The sequence below is a fragment of the Xenopus laevis genome, chromosome 2L (assembly GCF_017654675.1).
Source record: "Xenopus laevis strain J_2021 chromosome 2L, Xenopus_laevis_v10.1, whole genome shotgun sequence".
NCBI lineage: Eukaryota > Metazoa > Chordata > Amphibia > Anura > Pipidae > Xenopus > Xenopus laevis.
In genome coordinates this window covers 115142370-115164155 of record NC_054373.1, presented here as the reverse complement: position 1 = coordinate 115164155, position 21786 = coordinate 115142370, and the positions used below count along the sequence as shown (strand labels likewise).

Below are 21786 nucleotides of genomic sequence, written 5' to 3'. Positions count from 1 at the left end.
GAGCCCATGTTCTGCATCTCCAAATACCTCAACCTCTTACCTTCCTTGTCCTTATGATCTGCCAGAATGTGGTACATCAGAGAGGCTTTACATAATTTTGGAAATTACTATTTTAAAATAGTTAGTTTTTTTGATTATTAACATTTAAATTGTGTTCAGGATCGTATCTGGCTACAATGCTATTCAGTACCATTTCTCTTTTTCAGAATACCAGCCATGAAATACGCATGTCAGTACTGTACAGGTATTGGGTTTATTATCTGTAAACCCATTGTTTTATGTTCCAAATGTAATAATGTCATTCCGATTCCAATTCCTCACAGTGTATTTACAGACTTCCACAAATACTGTATGTACAATGACTTGTAATTGATGTTAACTAACACAAAATAAATGCATGGTTATTAGAATATAATTCCAATTTTTTAAAAAAGTTTCAGTACATTTTAGGCATTGTATTCCAAAGTCCAAAAAAAATTAGAGGGATAAAAGAATCCAGCTATACTGGAACCTAAAAACAATACGTAATAAAAACTCTATGCAGAAAACCCTATGTCCCAAATGCTGTATACTACCTACATGCTATTCAGTTTCAGTATTGCCCTTAATTGCAGCAGTTTTAGTACTGGTTTCAAAAATGACAATGACTTACACTTTTTTCTGGGGAGTATAACATTTTTTGTATGTTTTATTACTGCAATATTCCAAAAAGTCATATTGTTCCTTCTGCTTACTTTCCGTTTTACTGCTGTTCAGTTGTAGCCAGAATATAGACACGTCAAAGGGCCTGTCATTGTACCCAAGAAATGCTTCACATTGCAGAGTGATATTTGTACCTATAAATTAAAAATGGCAATTAGCTGCATATAAAAAATAAAATAAATAGAACTGTATTTTATTTCTTCAGAAGCTTCTGATGAAGTGACGTATTGGACACGAAGCGCGTCAAGCTACACTCTCCCTGCCCGCTTGTACATACCATTTTATATGGATCGAATAAAGTTGAACTTTTAATTCACTTCTGGCTCAACCACTGATTATATCTATCCGGATGCTACCCCCTACTTGAAATGCAAGTTTTTCCATTGTTAAATCTCCCTTATTGAAGTGGTTAAATTTGCTGTAAATAGATTTCCTGTAAGATGCTCCAGTTGTCATATTGTACTCTCCCCTAATAGTCCCAGTAACCTCACAAGCTTTCTTCCTGCCTTCAGAATCTGATTATTGAAACTGTTACTCTTTAGTGACTGGTGAAGGATGTATTTCCGGCTCTGCTTTTTTACTCAACTGCTCCCTCCACTTCTTCAAAAACACCAAGTACCAAGCAGAGGTCAGGGCAAGCCGGTGACACATCCATTTCACATTAGCATCCTGAGTTTGGAGGGAAAATGATCAGTGCTTACCAAGTTCAATATCAGTAGTTGTTACATTCCCAATACCCTTCAAATATGGTTTTATGTTTTCTTTTGGCACTGAAAGAAACAGAGTATTTGACATATAATTACATGTCTGTCAACTTCAATTATAAACACAATTTAGAACAAATGTTTGTTTTCTTATCTTGGTAAAATCAGTGGCAAAACTACAAGGGGTGCAGTGCACCTCTTAGGGCCCTCCAGAGCCCCATACAACAATATCGTTAGTGAAGCTTAAAGGAGATCTAAAGCTTAACTAAAGAAGTAGCCAGAAATGTTGTACATTATGTTTTGGGTTTCTGTACCAGCCCAAGGTAACCACAGCCCTTTAGCAGAAAAGATCCGTGTCTCCAAAGATGCCCCAGTAGCTCCTCATCTTCTTTTCTGCTGATTCACTGCACATGCTCTGTGCTGCTGTCACTTACTGAGCTTAGGGACCGACTCACAATATACAATATAAGACTGATTAGTAATTAATACAGATAACTACTACATGGCCTGACAGAAACCAGTGCAATTAGCATCAGAATTTAATAATCAGCCCTGTACCATCAGCTTATATTATAGGCCAACCTCATTTTCTGCTTGATAATTTGCTATGACCCCTAAGCTTAGCTTCTCAACAGCTGTTCAGAGCCCACTGAGCATGTCACAGACACTTTCCAAGATGGTGACCCCCCTGTGACAAGTTTGAAGTCCTGGATCATTGTTGCTACTGAGAAGCTGAAACTTTAGGCCGGTGCAATAAGTTCATTATATAAAATATGGCATTTCTTGCCATATTCATTTTTAGGGTTTAGTTCACCTTTCAGGGGATTTTACTTGTATGTGTATCGATTGGGGTACGTGAATCTGAAGGGGGGACACAGAGGGGTCCTGGACGCACATCCTGACCAAAGCAACATAAGTTACTCCACTGACGCAATATAAGTGCAACTGAACCCTTTAATATACTTAAATTGATTGCGCAAGGTGTCTCTCCAATTTGAAATGGCCTAATTGGAGGTGTCCACATATACTTTTCAAAATTTCAACAAAACCAGATGGGACTTATCCTCCAATAGTATGGGCCCAATTATTTGCAAAATACACACATAATCGTATTAAGGAGTAAAGATAAAAGGCAATATTTATTTAACTACCATGCCACAGATACTTAAAACCATTTAAAATAAATAAAAAACAGCGCTGCGCTGGGTTCAGGGATCCCTTTAACCCCAAATAACCACTTATAAAGAGGACTCCTCTATGTAGGATTTGGTGGAAATTTGATTATGTCTAGGTGGCTCAACAGCCAGTATTCCAATCAAGCGTTAGTAGATACACATGTAAATCCAATTGTTCATGTGAGGGAACGAAAGTGCATCCTTATAATTCACATCCGCAAGATATTGCAGAGAAGAAAATCCTGGTTATATAACACTGAATAGCGTGCTGCAGCTTAGTGAAGGTTACTATCTCCCGCGGGTACAATAGTCCCCGTGATGGTTTGCGGTGCAAAGCCAGTATATCAGGTTTAATGTCTTTGCGGGTAACTGGATTTGCCAATGTCTACTGTCCCATCCATATATTTACAGCCGCCTATTGCTCTCAGTGGCCAGCTGAGAGGTTGCGGCTTCGTGATACTGCGATCACTGACAGTCACCGTATTGTGCCAGCCCAGGTGTAACAGTTATCCCGGCTATCACCAGACCCGAAAATAAAGGTATACAGACCACGTGTCTTTGAGAGTTTTTCACCCGATAATTTCCGCGTTCCATCAACTGGCAGGAGATCTTCTGTCTGCGCACTTAAGTTCCCAAAATAGGGGAGCAGGGTATCCCAAACGACTCAGTGTCAGCGCTGTGCCTCGACAGCTGTTTCGCCACTCAACGTGGCTTTGTCAAGAGACCGAAAGGGTGGATATGACGTCGTTTTATCTTTGCCATCACATGTTCAAAGTGGGTGGTCTTTTGTGTAAGCCGCTTCCCACACATAAGAAGGATATAGTAATATCAATATGAACAATTGTATCATTTTCACTTCCCATAATCGTGGTTATGTAACCCTTTGGTATTATCTCAGTAGAATATATTTAAAGGATCAACCAAATAGGTATCAAATGAGAAGAGAGGACTCGCGGCTTCACTTTTGCTGTGATGGAAACATCAATATCAACTTGTGGCATGGTTACACAATACTATATTTCAAAAATTTGTAAGATTAATCACTATTGCTTATTTTTAACTATCATCCCATTTAATCGATATATAATTATAAACTTATATCAGAATAAGAAATAAGAGAGAAAAAGAGAAAAAAATGAAAAGAAAATCAAAAGGTAGAACTACAACTCTCACCAACACAAAATTTTATTTTTTTTTTTATTTTTTTTTTTTTTTTTTTTTTTTTGAAATAGTCTAAAAAAGCGGGGCCAATCAAGGGACTATTGTTATGACCATTCCTTCATTTATTTATAAAGGCCTGAAAATTCAATTGGCCATTGAGTCCGAACTCTGACTTATAAGTATTAAGCTTAAATATCCAACTGGTCTCTAGTTGGAGCAACCTGTTATCTAGGTCACCGCCCCTTACATCACTATGCAGACGGTCAATGCCCTGAAAATAAGACCCCATATGTTTGCCATTGTGAATGCAATAAATGTGTTTGGCAATAGATGACAATAAATTGCAATTATTAATATCTCGCATATGTTCATATATGCGTCTTTTCAGCGGCCTCTTTGTTTTTCCTATGTATTTGCTCCCACAGTGGCAAGTAAACATGTAGATCACGTAAGTCGTAGTACAACATATATAATGATACATGTTGTATTTTACTCTTCCATTGCTAAAATCCCTAGATGTCCTCATATATTGACACTGTTCACAGGCCCCACACTTATAGCTACCTACTGTTTTGCAACACGCTGTTTTCGAATGTTTCTGGAAATGACTATGAGTTAGTAAATCGCCAATGCTATTGTTTCTCCTATAACAAAAAAGAGGGTGAGTGGTTACCATTTGACCTATATTGGGATCATTGGACAAAATGTGCCAATGTTTCCGAATCAATGAGCGGACTTCTTGGTCTTTATTACTGTAAGTCAAAATGAGTCTAGTCTTTTCATTACCTGGAGTGCCGCTTTGTTTGGGCTTGTATAATAAGTCCTCCCTATTCTGAGATAGGGCATTGTGGTAGGCTCTACGTAGGCAGCGAGTTTTGTATCCCCGTGCCTTAAATCTTGAGTACAGTTGGTAAGCTTCCCGTTTAAAGTCTTCCTCTGTAGAACAGATTCTCCGTAATCTAAGATACTGTCCCTTTGGTATGCCTTCGATGCATTTCAATGGATGCATCGATTCTGCATGTAAGAGGCTGTTGCCAGCCGTCTTCTTGCGAAACAGATTAGTGGACACCTGTCCACAACTGTCCTTTTTAATCTCTATATCCAAAAATTCCAATTTGGAGTCGTGGTAATTTAAGGTGAATGTTAAATTAAAATTATTTTTATTGAGTTTAGACACAAAATCCTTTAATTTCTTTCGGGGCCCTGCCAGATGATCATAATATCATCGATATATCTGTGCCACCGTAAAATGTGGCACAGATATTCGTCGTACTCTTCAGCCGAGAACACGTGGCGCTCCCACTCTCCTAGGAATAAGTTGGCGTAGCTGGGTGCGCATTTAGCGCCCATAGCTACGCCCTGGCGTTGTAGATAATAGATGCCATTAAATATAAACACATTGTGATGCAAAAATAAAATTTTGTGTTGGTGAGAGTTGTAGTTCTACCTTTTGATTTTCTTTTCATTTTTTTCTCTTTTTCTCTCTTATTTCTTATTCTGATATAAGTTTATAATTATATATCGATTAAATGGGATGATAGTTAAAAATAAGCAATAGTGATTAATCTTACAAATTTTTGAAATATAGTATTGTGTAACCATGCCACAAGTTGATATTGATGTTTCCATCACAGCAAAAGTGAAGCCGCGAGTCCTCTCTTCTCATTTGATACCTATTTGGTTGATCCTTTAAATATATTCTACTGAGATAATACCAAAGGGTTACATAACCACGATTATGGGAAGTGAAAATGATACAATTGTTCATATTGATATTACTATATCCTTCTTATGTGTGGGAAGCGGCTTACACAAAAGACCACCCACTTTGAACATGTGATGGCAAAGATAAAACGACGTCATATCCACCCTTTCGGTCTCTTGACAAAGCCACGTTGAGTGGCGAAACAGCTGTCGAGGCACAGCGCTGACACTGAGTCGTTTGGGATACCCTGCTCCCCTATTTTGGGAACTTAAGTGCGCAGACAGAAGATCTCCTGCCAGTTGATGGAACGCGGAAATTATCGGGTGAAAAACTCTCAAAGACACGTGGTCTGTATACCTTTATTTTCGGGTCTGGTGATAGCCGGGATAACTGTTACACCTGGGCTGGCACAATACGGTGACTGTCAGTGATCGCAGTATCACGAAGCCGCAACCTCTCAGCTGGCCACTGAGAGCAATAGGCGGCTGTAAATATATGGATGGGACAGTAGACATTGGCAAATCCAGTTACCCGCAAAGACATTAAACCTGATATACTGGCTTTGCACCGCAAACCATCACGGGGACTATTGTACCCGCGGGAGATAGTAACCTTCACTAAGCTGCAGCACGCTATTCAGTGTTATATAACCAGGATTTTCTTCTCTGCAATATCTTGCGGATGTGAATTATAAGGATGCACTTTCGTTCCCTCACATGAACAATTGGATTTACATGTGTATCTACTAACGCTTGATTGGAATACTGGCTGTTGAGCCACCTAGACATAATCAAATTTCCACCAAATCCTACATAGAGGAGTCCTCTTTATAAGTGGTTATTTGGGGTTAAAGGGATCCCTGAACCCAGCGCAGCGCTGTTTTTTATTTATTTTAAATGGTTTTAAGTATCTGTGGCATGGTAGTTAAATAAATATTGCCTTTTATCTTTACTCCTTAATACGATTATGTGTGTATTTTGCAAATAATTGGGCCCATACTATTGGAGGATAAGTCCCATCTGGTTTTGTTGAAATTTTGAACCCTTTAATATTTACATTAAATTAACACTTCTTTCAATTGGTGACTGGCCAATCTACTTCATACCATGAGATAAATAGTAAAAATGTTGAAAATATTGTTCTCAAAAACAGCAAACATCCTACATTGTCCCTTACACTTAGGGACAAATTCATATTCAGAATGAATCAGTTTGGCAATTTATTCCAAATCCATAATGGTGCTGTGTATCACTATCTCAACAGTAACAGTTCACCAACAAATCCGACTACCTTTGAAGTCTGCCCTCCCCAGTAATTAATTCATTTTCTTTATAGCGTTATACTTCATAGTCAGATGTTATCACTGACACTGAAGTCACTGAATAAATATTGTACTATCTGGAAACAGGACTTGATTGCAAGGACATCGCTGGGATAAAATCTGGATGGCAAGTAATGGTTGCTGACGGGATGTTTTGGCTTCTGGTTCTATCTGCTGCATAAGCAGCAGTTTCAGCTCAGTGGTGTATTATTGGCAGTGGCTGTATATATTTTTTATATATATTTGATTTCTGCAACTTTATGATCCTTTTGGCAGGGGGTTCGGTTTCATTGTGATTGGCTACATTAAACTATGTATTTATATGAAGCAAAGAGATTGACTGGTATGATTTCTTGTTCATATGATTCTATTGGAAGAAGGGTTTATATGATGCAGACATGTTTGATTGGTGTTAATCTGGTAATGTTATTGGATGGTATAATCAGCAGTCAATAAAAGTTTATGAGTTTTGAAGATGCATTCCTGGCCATAAATGTCACAGTAAAAATTGCCATAATAACCACCATAAAACAAGACTATTTTATAGCATAAATATTTGCAAACTTAATTTGTCGCCAGAAAATTCGCAACCCGCTAAAATTACCGTTACCGTAAGCTAGTTCCTTAACGTAGTAAACGCAAGTGATCGCAATGACTTCTGAGCGCAACCAGGTTTAGTAAACTTAGTCGCTGCAAATATTTTGGCGGAAAAATATTTCCAGTGAAAACATGCTGAAAGATATGGTCAAATTTTCCGCGCTTTAGTAAATGGACCCCTTTGAACAAAATGTATACAATATATACTATAGAACAACGGATGGCTCCAGCACAAGGTGCTGTGGATCCCTTTTCTGCAGTCTGGCTGCCAGTGCCATGAATAAACTATGTAACGATAGGACTTGTTTGTTTTTAATAAGTGTATTTCGTTGGGTAGAATTGACCACGTTTGTCTATTTGTGAAGTAACGAGCGGGTGACTAATTTTCTCTCTCCTTTCTTGTCACTTTTCCTATTTCTTTTCTTCACCTTCTCTTTTCCTTAATTACAACAATAATTTATACTGTATGCCATACTTGAGGCTTTATACTTATATTCCATTTGAAAATAAAACACTTCAAGTAAAAAAAGTGAAAACATTATCAATTCATTAACATTATGCTGTATTGTTCAGCAACAGACGCCCACTAAAATATATATATATATATATAATTCTGTGGCAAGGATAGATGGTGCAGCAGATGAGCCAGTATTATATATCCTTAATTCATGTAGACTGTGCTATATTTGACAGATAAAGTTTCTCAATACTGAGGTGTATAGTTCAGCACTAATACCCCACTTAAACACTGTTGTGGGAGGGAATTATAATACACCAGATATTTATGGTACATCCTGAATGCAGGATGCAAAAATGGCTGCGTTCTGCCCCTGTTATTGCACCTATCTTTGTAATACTTTTCAATATACACAGGGTCAGACTGGGGGGCCCAGGGCTTACCAGGGCTGATGTCTCAGTCGAGCCACAAATCCCCCTCTGGCCCCTGCCTCAGCCACCTCCAGCATGCCCACCCCTACACGTATATGTGTGTGCAGACGCATACCTCATTTTGCCGCGACCAGAGCCGGAGATCACGGCAGCAAAGGCAGGGAGCGGGTCTTGGCCAGCGTGGCCCACAAGAGCCAGGGCCCACCCGGCGGTCCAGTCCAACACTGAATATACAAGTTTTACATCTGTTTATAAAAGAAATTAAATGTTATTGGTTTCATTACCAGCAACGGTTAGATTTATCCTCCGAGAGATGCTGTAGGTTCTTCCGTTATGAGGAATTGTAAGAACAAATGTATAACTTGCTTCATCAGACTTCTGAACAGCATCAAATGATATTTGACTGACATTGAATGCATATAGATCACAATTCTGTAAATAAAAGAGTAAGGAAAAACTCAATTAGAAAAAAAAACCACAAAGCTAATGTAGGGGACTGGTTAAATCATACCTCCCAATATTTTGGAAATAAAAAGTGGGGCAAAAAAGTTGCTACACGTAGCGTGGTGAATTTTTTGACCACGCCCATGTTTGTGGCCACACTCCCTAAATACCATGTTAATCTTATGAAATTTGGCAGGTTATGAAAGTTTGAACATATTTCTGTGTTTTTTTTCAGTTATTACAGTTTTGCTAATGACGGTGAATTGCCCTCTGTGAGTCTAACTTCTCCCAAGGGACCTGTTATCGTATATTGTTACAATTACTTATTTGCTTATATCGAAATTGTAACAAAAGTATCTCATCTGCTGCTGTAGCTGTTCTGGGCTCTCGGCCAAAAGCGTATTAAGTTAAAAACTTTGTTTATTTTTCTGACTGTTCATGGCAGGGGAAAACGGGACTTTCCAGTACAAATGAGGGACTGCAGGTTGAGCTGTCTAAAAATGGGACAGTTGGGAGGTATGGTAAAATAGCTTCCCCTTTTACTAGATACGCCTCTGAGGTTTGGCCAGCTAAGTGGGCCTTAGTTAAATTCTAGACAGCTAAGTTGTTGGGAGATAAGTCTCCCTTCCTGTGTCAAAGTATAACCGTTACAGTTCCATAGTTGACCAGAAGGTGCCACTGTTCTATAGTACAGGTATCAGATCCCTTATCTGGAAACCTGTTATCCAGAAAGTTCCGAATTACAGAACGAACATCCCATAGACACCATTATAATCAAAAATAGTATGACCTTTTTTTCTGTAACAATAAAACAGTAGCTTGTACTTGATCCAAACTAAGATATAATTAATCCCTATTGGAAGCAAAACCAGCCTATTGGGTTTATTTAATGTTTACATGATTTTCTTGTAGATTTAAGGTATGAAGATTCTAATTACGGAAAGATCCATTACCCGGAAAATCCCAGGTCCCGAGCATTCTAAATAACAGGTCCCATACCTGTAAATAAGCTGAAGCACACTGTAGAGTGGACCAGCAACACTTGTATTGTTTATTGTGAACAAAATGTGTGTTTAGACAGCTGTTCATGCTATTTAAACACACAATGGGGCAAATTCACTAAGCGTCGAAAATGCGCTAGCGACGGCTTCGCCACACTTCGCCAGGCTTAGTTTCCAGGCTGCTCAAATTCACTAAAATTCTAAGTTGCGCCCAGGGAGGCGAAAGGTAGCGAAGTTGCACTAGCGTTAATTCGTCAAGCAAAGCGAAGTTATGCTAGCGATGCCTAAGTTGCACATAGCGCCAAGTTAAAGTACAATGGATGTATATGTAGCAGCAAATACATTATACTACACAAGCCTGGGAAAGCTTCATAAAATAAAATAGAGTTGTTATTTTGCCCTACACATGTGCCCACTGTATAGTGAAGGTGCCATATGTTAGGAAATGTAGGGGGGAAGGAGGGTACCCCCAAAAAAATTTACGATCTTTTTCAGCCTATCACCCTTAAAAAGAGAAAAGACGCCAGTGGTTTTTGGGACTTAGAAAAAATGTCAACTTTTTTTGAAGCAATCCCTATCTACTCTGCACTTCGCCTGGTCTGAGATGGTGAAGGCAAGTCTAGTGCAAGAGGTAACGTTCAGTAAAATACGCAAGTTAGTGAATTAGCATAGTTATGTCCCTTTGCCATGGCACAACTTAATCTGGCGTAAGGGTACGAAGTAGAGCTAGAGTATGTCCACTTCGCTAGCAAATTTACGCCAGGGACCGTTAGTAAATCGGCAAAGTGGCAAAATGACATCACGCTGGCGAATTTTAGCTAGCATTAGCCACTTCGCCCTTTAGTAAATGTGCCCCTTTATTTTTTACAACATACACAGTATGGCATCTTTGTATAACCATCTGCAATCCTCCTGCATCCACCGTGTGAGTAGTTCAGCTCCTCTGTGCATAAGAAATGATTTAGCACATATCAAAAAGATTTCCATTTTTTACATACCTTATATACGAAAATAGAGTAGTTAGTTCCACTATCCTTGTAGCGTTCAAATGGTAAGAAATTGACTACTACATGCCTACCCATGCTTGTTTTCTTACTGTCGCTGCAAGGAGTATTACATTGCTTTTCACTTTTCTCCACCACTTTCACTCTTATTGTTCTGGATTCTATATTTCTGTCAGATATAAGGAAAATATATAACATAGTTGGCTAGTGTTTTCAGACAAGCAATTCAAATGTTTTCTGTTCTACAGCTGGATACCTACTGGATTATTTTTACTATGTGGCACTTCTCTTTGCACTTGCATAGACATAGCAATCCAAAATGAATACCAACCCAGACTTATTTATCTATCCTTCTGGTTCACAATTATTGCCCATTTTTGTGTGCTACTGGCTGCTTGTTATATTGAATATGTTTCAAAATGTGTTGAATTGGCTTACAACGTCTTCAGCAATGATGTATACCCTTATGTCATTTCTTTTATCTGTGTTCCCCTAGTCACAACCTTCCTTCTCTAGAAGAAGTCTTCTCATCTCCTCAATCATTATTTCTTTACAATCAACCTTATGAGATGTCTCATTCTTTGGAACTAACTTTCCCTTTCCATCAAACAGTCACATGTCTCCATGCCTTCACCCCTCATACATGGCACATTTAAGTATAGACTGATATAAGGGGGTAAGAAAGGAATAAAGACAATGACAAGACACAGGTGTAAACAGATTTGGTAATTTGGAAAATGGAAGGAAAACTCCTGATTAGGTTTTGAAAGACCCAGTAGTGATGTAGGAAAAGGACAATAACCCTTTCTGAAGGATAATATTTGGAATATTTGCGTGAAGACTAAATATTGGGGAAAGTCTGAACATAGAAGATTTGGATTTATGAACATAGAAGGAATTATAAGGATTTAGTGCAGCTTTATACAAGTTCTGGTAATGGGAATAGGAAAGGTGGTGAGAATTATTTTTTAAATTTGAAAAATGTAAAAAAAAAAAAGTTAGGGTTTGTAGAGACCAGTGGGCAAATTCACTAACCTGCAGAGTTGCGCTAGCGCAGGCTTCGCCGCACTTCGCCAGGCAAAGTTTCGCCAGGGCGCCGCTAATTCACTAAAATCCGAAGTTGCGCTCAGGGAGGCGAACGGTAGCGAATTTGCGCTAGCGTTAATCTGTCAAGCAAAGCGAAGTTACGCTAGCGATGCCTAATTTGCATACGGGGCCAAGTTAAAGTACAATGGACGTATATGTAGCAGCAAATACATTACACTACACAAGCCTGGGAAAGCTTCATAAAATAAAATAGAGTTGTTATATTGCCCTATACATGTGCCCACTGTATAGTTTAGGTGCCATATGTTAGGAAATGTAGGGCGGAAGGAGGGCACCCCCAAAAAAATGTATGATCTTTTTCAGCCTATCACCCTTAAAAAAGGAAAAGACGCCAGTGTTTTTTGGGACTTAGAAAAAATTTAAACTTTTTTTGAAGCAAGCCCTATCTACTCTACTCTATTGCACTTCGCCTGGTCTGAGGTGGCGAAGGCAAGTCTGGCGCAAGAGGTAACGTTCAGTAAAATGTGCAAGTTAGTGAATTAGGGTAGTTACGTTCCATTCGCCTTAGCGCAACTTCACCTGGCGTAACGGTGCGAAGTAGCGCTACAGTAGGTCCACTTCGCTAGCGAATTTATGTCAGCGCCCGTTAGGAAATCGGCGAAATAACGAAATGACGTCACGCTGGCGAATTCGCATAGCGTTAGCCACTTTGCACTTTAGTGAATTTGCCCCCAGGGGTGAATTAAAGAATAGGCTACCTTAGGCTATAGCTGATGGGCCCATCTAGCTGTTCTTTAAAAAATTCATTTTTATTTGCGCTGCTGGACCTGGGTCCTGCAGGGTAAATGGTTGCCGAACCCCACACATTTAAGAGGACTGGGCAATAAGCCATGCACACGCTTTTCCTTGTCTGGCTAAACCTTCTCCGAGCAGGTACCGACCAAGCACCCTAACCGGACCCAGGCCCAGGCCCAGCAGCGCAGATTAAAAATAGATATTTAAACACACAAATATTTTTTAAAAAAAACCTAGATCAGGGACCCCTTGTGTCATCAGGTGCACCCGTGACTGTGAATAATTGTTGTGTATTTCTAAACTGTTGGCAGTGGAAGTAGCCTAGAAGGGAGGCCTGTGGAAAGTATAGCCTAGGGGCCTGACATTCATCCTCCCCTGTTAGAAACAGTAGGAGGCAGCATGTGTGACTGAGCAGACAGATTATGTAGATTCAGGAGATATCCAGAAACAAAACATTCACTGCTGTTTAATCAACACTGACAATTTTTGTAATTCTATACTCTAGATTTAGAAGATATGCTAAGAACCAGATAAACCTGAGGTATGTAAAAACTGTTTTTTACAAGGTCCCTGGCAGTTTACTCAGGCTACTCTGCTGACCAACTAGGCTTATATATCCCTATCTCTAAACATTTGTAAAATAGAAAGAGGGACAACAAGATTTGCTGCGGCAAAATTATTTTTAACCATGCCCATTTTATGGCCACTCCTCCTAAATACCACATAAATTTTACATAATTTGGTGGGGAGGGGGTTAGGGTCATGTTTTATGTGTTATTACAGTTTGCTAATGAAGGTGAATTGCCCTTTAAGCTGCAAATCAAAGTTTCCCCAAGAAACCTGCTTATCTTAAATTTTTACAGTTGTTTCTTTTCTTATCTTAAATTGTTACAAATGTATCTAAGTGCAGCTGCCACATATTCTGGGCTCACTGCCAAAAGTTTGCAAAGACTCTTGCGAATGTTAGCAACCATGTTTGTGCCATTTTTGACTGATTTAGACCTCAATGCAAAGTTTGCTACCAAACTGCTTTTGTAAACGTTCACAGTGTATGTAATAAAATTTCACAATCGCAAAATGTTTTTTGCCCCAAAATATAAAACCAAACTCCAAAGCAGGTGTTAAAGGTTTGCAGTGCACAATTAAAATTTGCAATGCAATAAAAGCTAACGAAAAACATTACAATGCGACAGGTAAATTTTTATTTGCAAAGTTTTGCTCTTTGCGACTTTTAATACATTTTCCCCTTTGTATCTTTTTTTGGCTGTTCAGCGCAGAAGATCAAAGAGAAAGTCGGGGCATTTCAGTAATAATCCGTGACTGCAAGTCAAAATCAGGACTGTCCTGCGGGCAGGGCCGGAACTAGGGGTAGGCAGAGTAGGCACGTGCCTAGGGCGCAAAGCTGGGGGGGGCACCAGGCACGTACCTGCTCTGTCGCCTACCCCGTGTCCCGTCTCTCCCAGACTGCCACGTGTATCTTTTCGTGTATCTTCCGCTTCTGCGCATGTGCGCACGCAATTTCGCGCATGCGTGCTGGAGCGAAGCTATGAGCATGCGCCCTGGAGCACAGTTTCACACATGCAGCGTTTCGTACGCACTGAGCCGGCGCCTGACCGGGTTGGCCCGACTCTGCCTGCGGGACAGTTGGGAGGTATGAATATTTAATCATTCATGTTCTTAGCTCACAGTCTTATAAAAAAAAAATTATTAGTAATTAAGTATAGTGTCCTTGTATGATACATTATTTTACTATAACTTTTTTTTACTGTAACTGGTTTAGTTTTAAGCCAATGCCCAATTGATGTCCTGTCTTTGCTTTCCTTTGTATTTATTTAGTTCCCCTCATTTGTCGGTGAGTAGGAGTTCTGTGTTAGTTTTTAGCTAGAAGTTGTATGTTGTGGATTACAGTGTATTTTCATTGTTCTGCAATAAAGATAATGAAATGAACCTCTCTAAAGTGTTTTTTCTTTAATTTAAAGCAACATAAAGTAAATTTACTTACTGCCATCATCTGGAGGCATTGACTTTAACCTGGCAGTGAAAGATCTGCTTTATGCTGCAACTGAATACAGTGCCATTGCACTTTTAAGAGACTTGGCTGCACAGCATAGGGGGCTACCTGAAATAAGAAAGGAAGTTTCTCTGGTCTCTGTGGATGTAGAGAAGAAGACAGTACTGTGTCTAGAGGATGACGGTGTCTGAGAAGGTGCCTGTGTCTGTGACTGAAGACATTTCATGATTCTTGTGATGAAAACGAATGCATTGTGGTATGTTCCAGTGTCTTTGAGGTAATCCCTGGGATTGTCAGAGCCCATATGATTTGTGAACTTTCACATTAAAATAGCACAGATGAAGTAAAGCAGAGTCCCTGCACACAACAAATTTCAGCACACATATTTTTGTTGGCTGGAAAGCATCCATTACTCCTGCCATTGACTTGTGTCAATGTCTTTCCCATGCAAGCCATGGGAGCTGTAGGAAACAGTCACTGGTGCTTTTTAGTCATCTGAAGAACACCATTAGAAAAGACCTGTTCCGTTGGCCTTTGAAAAGGTCAATTTCAAGTTGGTTTACAACATTACGCTTCTTGTATTATCCATTGACCATCTCAGGGTGTTGGGAGTTGTAATCGATAGAGCGATACATGTTGACTATCATCGATGACACACACACACACAAACTCTCACTCTCTCTCTCTCTCTCTCTCTCTCTCTCTCTCTCTCTCTCTCTCTCTCTCTCTCTCTCTCTCTCAAGGATTTGGTAAAATCTTTACACAAAATGAAAGCACATACTGAAATCCTTGAAAAAATACTCCTTGACTGCATAAATGGCAAATATTGCCCAATTACTACAGAAACAGGAAGAGCGTATTATGATTCAGAACTCACAAAATGCTGTTGCAGACAAATTACTATCTATGAATTGCAAGAGCTGCACAAACAATGCAAATTCAAAATAATGGGAATAAAAGGAAATGGTCAGCAAGAATATTTCTTTGAGAAATTATTTTGGTCATTTAGTATTTTTCTCACAATGTAGGAGTTTTTCCCCAGAACTCCAGCTTTTTTACAAATGCATACACAATTTTGCTCCCACCCCTATTTGCAAGCAATGAGTAAATGCAGATATGGGCTCCAAATAATTATAATTTTTAGAAATGGTTTGCTTTTTCAGCTTAATCCCAACTAGGAAACAAACCATCCTTGTTAGAGGTAAAACAATGCTATTGGGCTTATGAAATATTTAAACTATTTTTAACTAGACTTAAACTATGGAAATCCAAATTACAGAAAGATCCCTTATTTGAAAAACCCCAGGTCCTGAAGCTTTCTGGATAACAGGTCCCATATCTGTAAAGATGCAGAACTTGCACCTATTTGTAAATCCCACTCAAGCTGCATGGATTTTCAGAAGCAAAAAGCACAGATGCGAGTTGAAAGAAAGAGTGGATGCAAGAGCCTAACATTGGTCCACCAGATACAACATTGTAGTAAATTAGGTTCTTAATGCTATAATATGATAATAAAAGTAAATTGTCATGCCATGCTTACGTACTGGATTAAGCAATAATAATCTCCAGAATCATTAAGATATACTGGCCAGAACTGAAGTTTATGCCCTTTTGAAACAATCCTGGAAGTGTTGTCTGCAGTTATCTTAACATCCGTGTCTGATTGGACTCTGTGCCAGGAGATAGAGCTTTCATTATTTTTCAGCATGTTGTCAACTAATGCAGGCTTTCTCCACAGACATTGCAGGACGTAATGCTCCTCATCAACTGCACATTTTGTGGCTTGACTGTTAACTGGTGAGAGTATAGAGATGGGAAAATTAAGCATTTACAAGACAGAAAGGAAAAATGTATTATTCTTTCTGGTAAGAACTAAGCAACCATTGAATGCTGGGTTCTTGTCCTGAATGCTGACGCCACAAGGTTTATCAGGTACATGTATGTATATGTGTTTGTATAGACGGACATTCTGTGTCATTGTGAAAAGTGTGTTAAACCTTTGCCACTGTCTTCTCTCTAGTAGCGATTTTTTTTTCTCCCATGGAAACCTGCTATGTAGGCATATGGATGTGGAACACCAGTTTCCCTCTGAAGCAATGGTGTATCTTCTGCCACTGCAACATCTCCTCCCTGAATACAGTGAGATATATCCCCACTGCCTCTTTTCACTTATTTTTGTATCAGTCTGTCTTCCACTTCATTGTCAGTGTTTTATCTCCTGTCTCCTTTTTCTCCTACCAAAAAATACAACATTCATGTCAAAATCATAACTGATCTTTTGTTATTTACCACCATATTTTTGCAGCATGGCATAAATTAACATTTATTTTCCAAACACTACTTATGTGAATTTCCCAAATTGCCTTATGTTCCCTTCATATTATTTGCACTTCTCTTTTAGCACACATACTGCTTCACCTTTGTTTTCCTGCACACTGCTGTACCTCTAAAATGGGCTTATTTTTAATTATCACTATTTGGAATATCATACGTTGGATAAGATAGCCTTTAACCTATCTAACCTTTGGTACATAACTGCAGGACTGCTGAAAATGTGGTGTCATAAAGAAGGTGTAACTAAAGTAGCAAAAACCAAGTTTTGAGCAGGTTTTGCTTATGGTGCACTACTTAGAAGTATGGTTGTGGTCATATCATTGAGGGTAACAGTTAGAGCCTGATTCCCAACAATCTGTAAAGACATGTTAAACTCAAGAAGCAGTGACTACTGTCACATACTGTCTGCTGTCACATACTGTCTGCTGTCACATACTGACTGCTGTCACATACTGACTGCTGTCACATACACATACTAACCTAAACAGATTTGTAAACTAGGCTCTTAAGTGAGACCGGTCTTAAGTTTTTCAACTCAGCGCTCCTGAACCCAGGTCAAATCAAGCTCAGGATCTGCAAGGCAGAAGAGCCAACAACTGAGCCACTGTGCTGCCAACATCCTAAATACAATGCACTATGGTAGGGAAATAACCAATCATGACGTGCACAAATTACAACAAAAATCCAGTCAGAAAATGGTGCAGGATAAAGCCATACTAAATAAACAAAAATGAAAGTCAACCCTTTTGCTGTTCCCTAAAGTGTTGGGTTGCTGGTTACATTATGGTCACAAATAGTATTTCTGTAAACACCTCCTAAGCAACCTCATTCATATTATAACCAGTGATTTCAATGTATGTGAATAATAGATGGCACAGAATATTATTGACATTTTGAATGTGTCATAGGCCTCAAAATAAAATATAATATAATTTTTTTTAGGGGCACCCACTGCATTACATGGTGACATTTACCCAAAAGCCAACCCTTTCTTAAAGGGGAACTATTACGAAAATAAACATTTAATATTAGCTTCATCGTGCTGAAATAAAAAAACGTTCTAAATACAATCAATTAAAAATGATGTACCATTTCTGAAATAATCAAGTTTATCTTCACTATTCCAATCTCAGCATCTGTTTCTCCTCATTCTGTCTTCATTCAGGAGTTGGGTGTCAGATGAATGATCCAATATATCTCCTTTTGCCTAGAAGATGTATTAGAGCTCACTCTATTAAAATCAACAGTAATCCTGTCTCTCTACATGCAGGATTTGTGCAAAAGACAGTTATTTTGTTATATTTTGTTTGTACTCTAATCAGTTATTTGAGTGAGCACCAATTCATCTGCTAGGAAAGGGAGCCCCCCTATAAGATATATTGGATCATTCATCTGACACCCAACTGCTGAATGAAGACGGAATGAGAAGAAACAGATGCTGAGAGGAATAGTGAAGATAAACTTGATTATTTCAGACAATACAGAATTTTTAATTGATTGTATTTAGAAAGTTTCTCACTTAAGTATGAGGAAGTTTAGATTAAATTTTCATTTTCACAATAGTTCCCCTTTAAAGTTTCTGTGCATGATAGAAAAATGCAAACATCTCAATAACCCTGCAGGGAAAATCTGAATAAGTCTCAAAAAGGTGTCTTCTGAGTAAGACTCTGAATCTGAATACGATTCAAAATAGGGGTTTCTTTGATCAAGTGCTGTAGACGTTAGACATTGTTATCATTTTTGAGGTTTTTAGTATCCTGTCAGTCGCAGTTGAAAAAAACACTTTAGAAGACCTTTCCCATGCCTCTTCTAGATTAATTAAAGCTACATGCTGTCTGATTGGCTATTGCACAGTTGGTTGAGTTTGAACTGGAGTGCCATGAAGAACATCATGAATGAAAACTGAAAATAAATATTGTGCCATGTGTGTCGGATAAACAAAGAAGAGCAGCAGCATCAACTAAGTCCTGTATAGACCAAAATGATCAATACTTGTGCATTCTAAATAAGAACATAAGTTATGCAGTCAACTCATCATTTTCCAAATGGTGTGGTTAATAAGAGAGACTGAAATGAAGTGTATCCCTTACCTGTTCTTAAATAACAAACAATCATCAGAAAGGAAAACGTTGTTCCTCCTCGAGACATGTTGCAAATGTTGATAAAAATACAATTTTTACCCCGATGGAGCAGCAACTGTTTTGGTCAGATCACTCTTGAGGAGCTACTGTATGTTATTGACCGTGTTTAGTTCACTCTCGATCGAGTCATTCTTCAGAAATGTATCTTTTGACGAGGGTGGTTTGAGACATTTTTAAGAGATTAGAAATGTTGACACTTCCTGTACCATGAAATCCGTTTCAGGATCTCAGCTTATCACAAGAAAAGGGTTTTTCTAATTTAAGTAATGAAGATTATGTAAAAGCAGTTATTTCCTTTCCTGTGTTTGCTAACTAAAACAGACAAGCACACTATAAAGCTGGTAATGCAGTGCTTTGCATATATATTCCCACCCCATCCATTTGAATTGTCCACATTTTATACAACCTGACACAAAGTTTCATCAAACAAAAAAAAGCAGGCATTTACAGTTTTCACAAGTATTCACCCCCAGTCAAACCTTGGTAGAATTAGAATTACAGCAGCTAACTTTTTGGTACAAGTTAAGTAGCTTTTATTATAATAGTAATAATAATATTTCAGCTAGATTTGTATTTTAGGAAAACTTAATGAAATATAATGACACAGTTATTTGTTTCCAAAAAGGATAGTATTCCATCATGTTCAGCACCTCCAAATGATTCCCAGCACATACTGTATTTATACACACATAGCTCATGAGAAGTGAAGTCCAGGATATGTCAAAAAATAATCCCGCATGACATTCCACAACCACACTGCCTTCACCATGACGAACCATTTGCTCTGCTTCAAGTGAGAGTTCAGTTCCTCAAGTCTAAAGGGGTGGTATAATTTTTGCAGCTTATTATTGTTGCAATCTCGTTAATGTTAATATGAAAATGATCCACCTTCTATCTTTCTATACTGTCCTGTAATGCATTTGTAAAGAGTAATCATACCATGTTTCCTCCAGAGCAAAGAACCCTGGTTCATGAACTAGGAAAAACTAGTGCTGTCAGAATGGTGCAGATCTGACAAGAAAAGAGTGATTTTTAAAATATGTTAATGTGTGGTTTACCCCAGTTTCAGATAATCCCTGTTTATATTGCAGTGGTTGGTAGGAGTCAAACAGAACCAGGGTCGGACTTGGGGGCCCAGAGACCCCCGGGGCTGCTGTACAGGGCCCCCCTTCAGACCCGCCAGGCCACCCCTGTATTTTCTGGGCAGCCCTGGCAGGAAGGATTGTTGTTGCGTGTGTCTGGGCCGGGAAGGCCCGTAAGAACCAGGGGCCTACCGTATTTTTTCCCGGCGTCCCGCTGGGCCAGTCTGACCTACAGAACATATTGATCAATATGAATAGGGTTCATTAATACTTAATTTTTCAGGTTGCTGTCTCTCACTGTCCAAATAGGCCAGTTCATTCTCTTTCCTATATTCTGAACTCGTCCTTCAAATATTTGACAAAATTGTCATTTACATATCTGAACCTGTGACTAGATGCAGATCCCTTGAATATGTTTAAGGTTTTCCTTTCTTTGTCCTTCATGTAAAGGATAACCATAATGGGAGATACTGGCGAACCCTTGTTTTTGCCTGTAAAAGTTACACTTATGACTTGAAGTAGGTATGGGTTGAGATACATTTGTATATCTATGGTGGTATCTCTTTATAGGCTTTCCCATAGTCTCAATTACTTCTTTTATAGGAATGCATATGGATAGTGATTTCATATCATGGGACACCAATGTCTAATGTAATTTTACACATTCTATGTCGACTAACTATAGAATTCTGAATGTGATGTGAACTGTTATAAACTAAAGGGGCTAAGATGTATGTTAGGTAAGTAAAATATATAGTGATGCTATATGTCACTAAGCTGAGGCGGTCGACAACTGATCTTAGTGAGGCTTCGTCTTTGTGACACAAAAAAAACAGACCGTGGCTTTTATTTGGCTAGATGCAAAGTTTACAACTGGCAAATTAGGTCTAACTTGCAATCCTAATAAATATCTTAGTTTGTAATTCAATTTCCATTTGCCTAATCATGTGTCATTTGATTAAATTAAAATGTTTAATCATTGGGTTATTTCCAGTTACTGTGGTCTACCTCAGTGTGGTCTACTGTCATGGGAAAACAAGTTTTTTTTCAAAATGCATCAGTTAATAGTGTTGCTTCAGCAGACTTCTTCACTGAAATCCATTTATCTAAAAAAATTATATTTAATTTTGAAATCGGACATGGGCTAGACATATTGTCAGTTTCCCAGGAACCCCCAGTCATGTGACTAACAACAGAACAATGGGAAGGTAACCAGACAGCAGCTCCCTAACACAAGATAACAGCTCCCTGGTAGATAGGTGAATAGCATTCAATAGTAAAAATCCAGGTCCCACTGAGACACCTTCAGTTACATTGAGTAGGAGAAACCTGTCAGAAAGCAGTTCCAAACTAAAGTGCTGGCTCTTTCTGAAAGTACATGACCAGTCAAAATTACCTGAGATGGCTGCCTACATACCAATATTACTAACTAAAAAAATACACTTATTGGTTCAGGAATGAAATTTTATAAGGTATGATTTGCAGTGTAAACAGTTTAATTTAGAAAACTACACCATAAAAATCATAAAGAATCCTTTTAAAGGAGAAGGAAAGTATGTTAGCACTTGTCGGTGCCAAATGTTAGGCACTCCCAAGTGATTGTATTTACTTACCTAAAACCCCGGGCCGGTGCTCCTATGAGCAGAAAACTGCTCTGGTCTGGGTTTTTCTAGT

At 38.7% G+C, this 21786-nt stretch overlaps 1 protein-coding gene across 1 annotated transcript in view; it reads right to left on the bottom strand.

Annotated features, from left to right (window-relative positions):
• il18r1.1.L (interleukin 18 receptor 1, gene 1 L homeolog) overlaps window positions 1-21180 on the bottom strand; it is a 28631-nt gene extending 7451 nt beyond the window's left edge. The window contains exons 1-6 of the mRNA XM_018247077.2: window positions 18980-21180; window positions 16100-16349; window positions 10697-10871; window positions 8538-8685; window positions 1404-1472; window positions 653-836 (exon numbers count right to left, since the gene is read on the bottom strand). Coding sequence (XP_018102566.1) covers window positions 653-836; window positions 1404-1472; window positions 8538-8685; window positions 10697-10871; window positions 16100-16349; window positions 18980-19037 — 884 coding nt within the window. The 5' untranslated portion in view covers window positions 19038-21180. The remainder of the gene's footprint in view (window positions 1-652; window positions 837-1403; window positions 1473-8537; window positions 8686-10696; window positions 10872-16099; window positions 16350-18979) is intronic.
• Between the last annotated feature and the right edge of the window lie 606 nt (window positions 21181-21786).